This window comes from Panicum virgatum, chromosome 1N (assembly GCF_016808335.1).
Source record: "Panicum virgatum strain AP13 chromosome 1N, P.virgatum_v5, whole genome shotgun sequence".
NCBI classification, from domain to species: Eukaryota; Viridiplantae; Streptophyta; class Magnoliopsida; order Poales; family Poaceae; genus Panicum; species Panicum virgatum.
Window position 1 is genome coordinate 50,045,458 of NC_053145.1, and position 10,178 is coordinate 50,055,635.

General features: G+C 47.2%; 2 protein-coding genes across 2 annotated transcripts; one reads left to right on the forward strand and one right to left on the reverse strand.

The window, feature by feature from the left end:
• The first annotated feature begins 1,480 nt into the window (after nucleotides 1-1,480).
• Nucleotides 1,481-6,512, forward strand: LOC120656426 (serine/arginine-rich splicing factor RSZ23-like). Its single transcript, XM_039934501.1, has 5 exons — nucleotides 1,481-1,635; nucleotides 1,798-1,896; nucleotides 4,505-4,593; nucleotides 5,385-5,634; nucleotides 6,013-6,512. The coding sequence occupies exons 2-5, from the start codon at nucleotides 1,808-1,810 to the stop codon at nucleotides 6,293-6,295; spliced, it is 711 nt and encodes a 236-aa protein (XP_039790435.1). The 5' UTR covers nucleotides 1,481-1,635; nucleotides 1,798-1,807; the 3' UTR covers nucleotides 6,296-6,512.
• Nucleotides 6,513-8,946: 2,434 nt separating this feature from the next.
• On the reverse strand, nucleotides 8,947-10,151 carry LOC120656427 (zinc finger protein CONSTANS-LIKE 5-like). The gene is made up of 2 exons (XM_039934502.1): nucleotides 10,069-10,151; nucleotides 8,947-9,680 (listed from the first exon to the last, which is right to left on the reverse strand). Exons 1-2 carry the CDS (start codon nucleotides 10,078-10,080, stop codon nucleotides 9,348-9,350), a joined length of 345 nt encoding a protein of 114 aa, XP_039790436.1. The 5' UTR covers nucleotides 10,081-10,151; the 3' UTR covers nucleotides 8,947-9,347.
• Between the last annotated feature and the right edge of the window lie 27 nt (nucleotides 10,152-10,178).

The window sequence follows — 10,178 nt, forward strand, 5'->3', positions numbered from 1 at the left end:
AAGAACTGAGCATGTGTGGACATTACGTGCTTTAGAATGCTCAGCATGGACAATTAGATCTGTTTGTTGTACACTTGTGCTCACCAGCCACTGGTTCCTCGATCCAGGAATGCAGGAACATTTTTCCTCACCTTGTAAAAATTTTGTATCATACAATGTCTATGTATTCTCGTTTCTCAACCTGGGAACTTGGTGACCGTGATGCTCACCCTTTCATTCCGCGTTGAGCATGCGCGTTATTTTTACTTCTTAAAAGTTGAAACAAAATGAGTTTATAGAACACGATCTAATAAGTAAGCCACAATCAAAAAATATTTCTCATTTAAAATATGCCTAGTGGTGTACCCTATCACTTGGAAGGCTAAAACTCAAGACTAGGGACAGGTTTAAACATAGCTTTCGTCGTGCTCGTCAGGTGTTTCAGATTTTGGTGGTTTGCTTGGAAAGCACATACGTAACCAAGAACAATGAGTGTGCTAGACAATTTGTTTAGAAAATATCAGTCATGGATTGTCACCTCATCCATCCAACTCCATCGCGAATAAAGTGGGTAGAACTTTCACTGAGAAATATTACACCTCGAACACTCAAAAATATTTCTATTATTTTGAATTAGCATATTATTATTGTTCTACTAGAACTATACTTTCTTGGGACTGATATTTGCATCCAATATTCGGCAATATGAGCTTTTCATTAAACGCCATCCATATGAAAATTTGAATTTTATAGGAACTTTAACATTATATACATTAAATCAACAATTCGAGTGAAAATTACATAGAATGTCAAAAACCCAAGACAAACTCTACTACATGTTAGCCTGTTTATCTGGGAATAACTAGCTGAGCTGCCCAGCCTCAGCTAACCATCCAGCCAACGAGGGGTGACCTATGAGACAATCTGAGAGGAGCGAGGAAAGGAGGCCGCCGGCGGCTTAATCACCAAGACCGCCGAATGGTTGGGCTGGCAGCCCAGCCAGAACCAGCCCAGCTGGCTGCTTCTCCCACTAGCCAAACACAAGGTGTATTTTCATCACAAGCCCTAATATTTGAGTGATTAAATACACAGACTTTCTCAGTTGACATACATCAAGAAGAAATGAGTGGTGGATTTAAGATGGGGTTATAAATTTTGCTAGGCTTAGAGAAAGCACTTTGGGAGCAAGGATGGCCGGATGATGGTAGCAAACACAAGGGTTTAGGGTGGATGCTTGGATGGCGAGGACATAGTTTCTGCGGATCATGAAAAACAAGTATATGAATTCCCAAGTGCTTTTCATCAACTAAGTGGAGGTGAAAACTCAAATACTTGATGATAAATGTTTATTGTACCTATAAAATAAAAATGTCAACTGCTATATACTCTTGCGTTTTTTTTTGAAAAACAACTCATTTGAGAATTGAGGCATAGCGCAAAAAAGGCCAATGGACTCGTCCTTTTTGTATTTTGCCACCAAACTCAGGATTCCGAAACTGCCCCTGAGTCGTCAACTCGTTTCCGCCTAAAATTACACTTCCCCTGCCCTCCCCTCTTCTCCTCCGGCCGCGGCTCGAACTTAAACCCTAGAGCCGCCCCCCGGTCGCTCTCGCGACCCCAAATCTCAAATCACCCGGAGCGAGCACACGCGCGAAGGCAAGTGCGCTTCAGATCCCCTATTGCTTATGGTTCCTAGGCCACTGTTTCGTCCTAATCCCTGAGAAATTTGGGGTTTCCCCGGTGGAGCTTAGTGGTTGCTGCTGCGCCTTGGAGTGGATTTGAGAGATATTTTGTTGGAATTTCTTTGGCCTCTTGCAGGGTTTCGCTCATGGCTCGCGTCTACGTGGGGAATCTGGATCCGCGCGTCACGGCGCGGGAGATCGAGGACGAGTTCCGCACGTTCGGGGTTCTGAGGAGGTGAGATGCAGTGCCTTTGCTCGAAAGGGCTAAGCTTCTTTTGTCTTACTTTTTGGATTGCGGAAGTGCTAAGCTGGTGCTACTGAGCATATGCTTTTCCCGAGTTGTCTATATGGTACTGTTAATATTGCCTATAGGACTGTGTCAGCTTGTTTTTTGGTTCCCTTGCCTTACAAGCATGCAAGTAATTTGTGTTTTTGGGTATTATAGTTTCGCACCGAGGGTGCCAGTGGTAGAACAGTAGCACTGCAGCCAGATGTCCACTTACGTGATTCGATACTATATAGTAAGGCTACTGTGGAAGGATTCAATACCAATGCATTTGTCTATGTGTTCAGTTTGTTGGGTAGAACAGGTTTTCTTGGACTTGAGGCTGTTTCTTGATGAACCTTTTTTTTTGGGGGGGGGGGGCAATGCAAATATACTGTTTGAGAAAATAAAAGGGAAAAGTGGGACCACTATGTTCACATTTGAAGTACATGGAGTACCTGTAAGGCCTAGTTTGGTAGGGCTTGGTGTTTTGATGGGTTCTGCATAATAAGTTAGCAAGTGCGGCTTCAACTTATCAGTACATATGGGGCTTGGCCTTATGTCTTGCTAGTAGCTTCTTTTAGGTTGTACTAAGCTTAAGACAACTTTTTCAAGCTACCAGCTTCGTTTAGCTTTTCCTTAGTTACAGACGTACTTGATTCTTTTCTTTTAAAAGGCTTGTGATTGTCCTTTTATGTAATGGTAGGGCTCCTTTTCTAAGGATTAGAGGGCATCTTTTGCCCATTTATGTTTTAATTCAGCGAGCTAGTATAAATTTTATTTTTTATGCTGTGTGTTAATAAAAAGAACATAGTAGAAAATACTAGGTGACATGACGAGTAAGGTGGAATGAAGTTGAATTACAATGACAGATCCAAAGATGGAACCGAGCTAGTAGGCTAGTAGTTCCGAAGTGCATCCAACATGGCAACATAACAACATCATCTTTTGACCTAGGAATTTATGTCTCTGAGCTATAAATAAAAGTAAACAGCAGATGATGTGATAATAGATGATACTCCCCTCATGAAATTAACCCAGAATCACATCTCCTCAATACTCCCTCCATTTGAAATCACAAGGTTTGTTTCATTTAGTTAGGACAAGCCTTTTACCAATGATTACTCTATTAATTGATAACTTTTGTGACACAGAAATGATGTCATTAGATTCGTATATTAGTAAACAGTTTCTTATGATTATAATTTGTATATCACATTATCACATAAATGAAATATATTGATCACTTGGTTATGCATGTTTGTTTATGTTAGTACTCAATCCAGGAAAGGTTTAGCTGCACCTTGTCGAGAGTGATGTGTACCTCTGTGCGGAGGGGTGTATGTTGACTTATGCAACAAGCCAACAATAGGTGTACATGCAGAGTGAGAGGATTCCTTGGAAGAGTTACGTAGATCTTGTTGAATGTATCAGTCAGTCTTTCTTGCATTTGTATGCCGCAGTCAGGGGCGGGCCCAATTGAATTCAAGGGTATTCAGTTGAATACCCATTATTTTTGACACAAAATCAAGTATATATACTATGTATTGTGTGGTGTATATAAAAAATAGAAAAATTATACTCTAATCCACCTCTTTCTCTCGAAATAGGCCAAACAGCCCAATCCAGCGGCCCAACACTTTGTCCCCCACCCCCTCACCCCTCCCACGGCTCACTCTCCACCGATTGGCCTAGTCCAGGCTCCAGACCCGGTTGACTTGCCTGGCCTCCCTCTCCTGACGCGCGCAGCAGCAGGCAGCGAGTACGACAGCGGCAAGCTAGGAATGGTCGTGTTGCGGCGGCCACGGCGCGGCGCGGAGAGCCGGCGAGGCGGCGACGGGCGACGACGGATGTGGCCTGTGGTGCGGCTCGGCTCAGGGGGCGGGCGGCGACGAGCGCGGCGCAGTTCGCACGACCATGAGGCGGCTGCCGGCCCATGGGCTTCGGCTCCGCTCGGACCTCGGAGGTGATCAAGCGGAGGTTGGAGCCTCGGAGGGTAGCGCGCTGAGCGCGGCATGGCTCGAATTCACAGGCGGTGCGCAACGGCATGCACGGGCGCGGCCACGGCCAGCGGCGGCGGCTCGGCCCGGTGGCGGACGGCGAGCGCAGCCGCAGAACGCCGCGCGAGCGTGGCCACGGCCTGATGGCCACACAGTGGGTGGTGGCTGTGTCTTGGCTCGGAGGCGGAGTTGCGTCCACGACCACGAAGATAACTGTAGTAAGATAGCACTGTATTTTTCATACGCCTTTTTTCTGAAACAATTATAAATAGAAAATGATACACTACAATTGTCTGCAAGCCTTTCTTTTGTGCAGATTGTTAGGCTATGGCTTCTGCCATGTTACTGCTCCATCACACCGAACCATGGCACCCATTTAGGGCAAAATTTTGAATACCCAAAGTCAAAATCCTGAGCCCGCCCCTGGCCGCAGTGTTAGTTATTGTTTGCTGTTCAATTGTTGATGGTAAAGATTCTTGTTTGTATGCCATTTTTGAGCTTAATTGAGTATTAGATGCTTTGTACATTAGATGATGATTAGAGGAATTCACTTGTTCTGATTTATTTTTTCAATGCAGTGTATGGGTTGCTAGAAAACCACCAGGATTTGCCTTCATTGACTTTGATGACCGCAGGGATGCACAAGATGCCATTCGTGAACTGGATGGTAATAATCAAGGATGTCTATTTTTTATTTGCATTTTAAAGAGATTGCCCTTTGCTATACATCTTTTCATGATTAATTTATTTCATTTTTTTTGGCAATGGGTAGTTTTGTTATGAAGAATATGGCCCTATTAAATTACTTCCAAATTTTAATTAAAATTCCTTTATTTCCTCATTTAGTTGTATTATATGATCTTAAACTTCATGATAAGAGGGTAACAGCTTGTGATTTGAGGTAATTATCACTCTGCAGTAGGAAGTTGCATCTCCAATAAAGTGGTAGCTTATGCAAGGTCAAGTTGTGAAAATACTGATGGCACCTGCTTTTGTGGGTTCTCAAACAAGGAGAACTGCATGCCACTATTAATATCTAGAGGCGGTCCAATTGTCTTCGACAATATTTGTGACTGCATTCTGATACTTGGCAGTTATATTTGTACCAAGAAATATACTGGTATCCATTATATCAACTTAGTGAATAACATAGTGATAACAAGTCAAACTTAAAGCATGAGTGGGATGTTGAATATCTTGGGGCTGCTCTAATCAATGCATGTGTTTACTGACCCTGGAGCAAGTGATACTCATGTCTTGTCCTGCAAAATGAATACAACTGCAAGACTCTTAAAGATGCTCGAGTCCATTTTAAATTGCTAATCCATTCATCTTACTTGAGAAGAACGTTTCGACCATTTTCATCTCTGTTAGTGATTGAACCAAGTTTACCCTTTAGCTATTGGTATATTCATGTATGAATTTGTGCATATACTTTTTTTAATTCGTGTTCGATAGGTAAGAATGGATGGAGGGTTGAGCTGTCAACCAAAGCTGGTGGTGGACGTGGCCGAGACCGTAATGGTTCTGATATGAAGTGCTATGAGTGTGGTGAAACTGGTCACTTTGCACGTGAATGTCGCTTACGAATTGGTTCCGGAGGCTTGGGTAGTGGAAGACGCCGAAGCCGAAGTCCTAGATATCGCAGTCGTAGCCGCAGCCGCAGCCGCAGCCCAAGGTATCGGAGGAGCCCAAGCTATGGCAGAAGGTAATGACACCAATCCCACTTCATGAATTCGTTCTGAACACCAGTATTCAATAGCTTTTGATAAGGGTTCTTCAGGAAAAAAATGCCACTTATAAAACCTAAAACAATGTTTATTGGAGCACAAAACCATTCCAAAACTTCTGTTTTAGAACTGAGGGAATATGAAGTAATGTCTTCAAATACACTTTCTTTGGAGATGTAGATGGGTTTTGTGCACATCTCTTGTTTTGTTTTTGCTGACCAGCCTGGTTGTAGCTATATTTTCAATTTGCCTTTTGCTTAGCAATTCAACAAGCCCCTTATGTATTGTTGCCACACTTTCTGCCTTTTCAATGAGTTTATTTTGTGGTTATTTCTGAAAAAAATTCCATGTTTCAGGAGCTACAGCCCACGGGATCGTTCTCCTAGGAGGCGGAGTTACAGTAGGTCTCCACCTCCTCGTGCACGGAGTCTCAGTAGGTCGCCTCCACCCGCTCGTGCACGGAGTCTCAGCAGGACGCCGCCACCCCCGCCTCCGAGAAACAACAGCAGGTCGCCACCAGCAACCCGAGAACTGAGCAGGTCGCCTCCGCCACCACCTGCCAGAAGGAGCAGGAGCTATAGCAGGTCCCCAGAGCAGCAACCCCAGCGCGATGAATCCCCATACGGCAATGACGCCTGAGATCCTTAGCTGCTCCAAGATGCTGGGAAAATGTTAGGGGACCCCAGCATGTTTTTCCCGTCCGCATTGGTACAACTCCTGTAATTCTAGGATTCATGAGTCTTGCACTTCGTTTCAATGTTGTGTTTCCTGGGAGGACACCGCTGCTGATACAATTGTGGAGGCAGGAGCCTATAACGTTTCTGTTTCGAGTTTTGACTGGGTGACTTTGGGCGCTTGTAGCTGTCGAGACAAATCTGGTTCCTGTGAGATTTGTATTCTTAGGTTGCTTGTTATTTGGACAAAATGCTTATCTTGTGCGATGTGTCATGTTTGTAGCTGAAGCCCAGTAGTTGGCTCCTGATTTCAGAGAGCCACTACTGTAACAGCCCGCGGGCTGGGGTGGGCCGGATTGAATGCGCGACACTGTAGCAAGTTACTGTAGCGTTGCTGGTACTGTAGTAGAGGCACAGTACTTTTAGTTTAGCCCCGTACCCGTAACGGAATGAGAGCCAGACTGCTTAAAAACCTGAGTTTGGGAAGCTAGTAACTCCGGTTCGAATTTTTTGCGTGAAGCGAGGACGAAATCGCAAGAGAGTTATTTAGCAGGTGTATTTTACTCAACGTGCAGAGTAGATCTTAGTCGTTATTCCGGGCTGGGTCAACTCGCGGTTTCACGCCACATACGGGTAGAAGTGTGCGTACATGAGCACGTGCGACAGTGAACCCACGGACGTGACATGAGATCGTTAGCACTAGATGTATGTGGACGTGATCAAAAGAGGAGATTCTACTTCTTTGTCCCATATGAGTAAGCTGGTTTGATGTCTGGACAAGGACATCGAGTCCTCAACGGGGGGTGATTGTACAGCCCGCGGGCCGTGTTCGGCAAAAGTTTAGTCCCATACTGGTAATGGAACCGAGAGACAGACCAGCTTAAAAACCTGAGTCTGGGAAGCTAGTAACTCCGGTTCGAACCTTTTGCGCGAAGCGAGGAGAAAGCGCAAGAGAGCTATTTAGCAGGTGTGTTTTACTCAACGTGCATAGTAGATCTTAGTCGTTATCCCGGGCCGGGTCGTTACAACTACCATGCACGATGGAGACAGCGAGGGATAGCTAGTGGCGGTAGCAGCACTGAATCATGGACGCGACGCGACACCGGCGTCCGCGTGCAGCATCGCCAGCAGGCACGGGAAACAAAGCAGATCTTTCAAGAGTAATTTTGCCACAGGACACTACTCAATATTGCTTTTGCTGCAGGACACTCTTTAAGTGTGAATCTTTGCTATTGGACACCACAGCCATTATAATATTAATTCCTGGTTTAGAGGATAGAGAAAATGAGTAATCTGACCAAAATACCCTTGCAATGGTAGGCTGCTAAGAAGTGATGAGTTCATTTGCTCCTGGACACTCCACAGTGTTGGCTTTTGCTATAGGACAATACTCCACTCAATATTTCCTTTGCTTGCTAAGAAGTGATGAGTTCATTGCTCATGGACACTCCACAGTGTTGGCTTTTGCTATAGGACACTACTCCACTCAATATTTCCTTTGCTGCTAGACACATTATGCATCTTTGATACAAGATATAATAAAATAATAATTAAACATGCCAATGTGCTCACGTTCATATTTCACAGAACAAACAAACTTAGATGTTCAGAATCATTACAGGCTCAATATCGTTACATTTAGGAAGCATGGCCAGGCTGAGAATCCATACATGCTATGCTAGCGGCCATAATAAAGTTCAAAAGCCATATAAATTCAGCCATAATCAAAAACAAAATTAAACATCACAGTCACAGGCACATGCTAGCGGGCGGACATGTGGAGGGGTCTTCTGCCTGCAGGACTGCAGGAGACGGCAGCGGTCGGGGGGCCAGGCGGCGTCAGCCCCTGTCCCACGCCGCAGAATGGATGCGCCGGGACGGGTGGTCAGGCGGCGTCAGAACGGAGGCGGCTTCCTGGGAGCTGGCGGCGGCGGCGGTTTCTGGGAGGCGGGGTTGGGGTCGGGACGGGTGGCGGGGGCCGAGCGGACGGGCGGCGGCGGGGAGGGTGGGCGGGGGACGCGAATGGGTGGGCCGCTTGTGTTCAACGAGTTAGGGTTATGAGCAGGGGTAATTTAGTCATTTTGAAATTTCTCTCTCTTTTTTCTCAAAATGAATATTATAGTAATTATAGTGTCCAGTAGCAAAGATTCACATTTCAAGAGTGTCCTGCAACAAAGACAAGATTTAGTAATATCTTATAGCAAAAATCAACATGGTGAGTATCCAAAAGCAAAATTATCCATCTTTCAGTCACGGGTGGCGCTCCATTGCTCTTCTGTCTTCTCCCCTGCAAGTTGACGAAAGGTTGCCACATGGAACTTGGATGTGCACCCGTGCTGTGCCAGTGCCACTTGTTAAGGAAAAGTCCAGCACAGTGGGCGTACACTCGAGTCACGTGGTTGTCTAATCCCGGTTCGGCCGCTAGATGCATCTTCACAGGCAAACCAACGGCTGGAATCAGAAAATTTACCAGGACCTAGTTCGGGTAAGGTAACTCCGCCACCTCACAGCTTTCACTTCACGTGCCCCCAGATCCGACGCCAGTTCAATGCTCCACCTTCCCCTGTGGCCCTGTCCGCAAGAAACTACTCCAGGAAAGCAAGAAACGATCTGGAAAGCTCCACACAACTGCACACCGCTTGTGAACATCACGGGACAATCTTTCTGAGAGGTCAGGATGCCGCGCTGTGGGGGCACTGACGCATGAAGAGCTCGGTTTTCAGGTCGCAGATGCTGAGACTGAGATGCACCCAATGCAAGAGAAGCACAAACACTCTAGATGGTAATGTACAAGGCTGGATTACACGGATGGTGAGGAGGATTACAGGCGTTCCGTGCGACCGCGATTGAGCTCGTTGCGTCGGACGAGCTGCTGTACAATTATTTGCTACACGGAGCGCGCGCATCGCATTCGCATGTTGGCATGCGTTGGGGGTCGATTCAGAGTCGGCAAAATTAAGGGGTTGCCGCGGGAGCCGGGGAGGAGGAGGAGGCGCGGCCGCCACCCGTCGTCCCCCTTAGCAGAAGGACGGGACGACGCCGTCCGAGGCCGCGGGGGCCGACACCGCGGGCGAGAAGCACGCCCCTTCCTCGTGCTCCAGCAGCGCCTCGTCCTCGTCCTCGGCCTCGGCGGAGCAGCGCTTGGCGAAGCGGCCCTTGATGCGCGGCCGCGTCTCGGCGTACGCCTTGCGGGACGCGTACCGGATGGTCTTGTCGAACCGCCGGTTCTTGCGCTTCTCGCGGTACCGCATCAGCCGCGCTTCCCGCTCCTTCCCCCGGCTCGCCACCGGCACCGCCGGGACGCCGCCCGCCAGCACGTCCGGCACGACCGCCACCTCTGATGACGACACCTGTAACAAGCATTGAAGGCGTCCACGTTATCCCCAAGTCCGCTAAGAAAAGAAAGAAGTCTACATTACCCCCTAAACTCTCTGCAAAGTCTAAACTTCAACCCTGATTACCCCCCTAAACTCTCTGCAAAGTCTAAACTTCAACCCTGATATACGAAACCGTCTACTTTCTGATCTCCTAAAACCGGACATCCAACCCCCTCAACCTATGCCAGACTGGTTTCGAGCGCGAGCACGGGGCCGAGCTCACCGGCGGCAGGCTCGCCGGCAGCGAGCACGGGTGGTGTGATGTGGACTTCTTCCCTCAGAAAATAAACTTCTTTTTTGTTGACGAATCTCAAAAGAAACCACTTCGTGGTGTCCGCTGAGGATCTAGAATGAGGCTTACGCTATGGTTCATGGAGTGTTCGGGGTAGTAGAAAGCGCCAGCGGCGATGTCCAGCTCCGGCGGCGCGACCGGGACGCGATGGCCTTGATGCCGTCCATGGACGGGCGAAG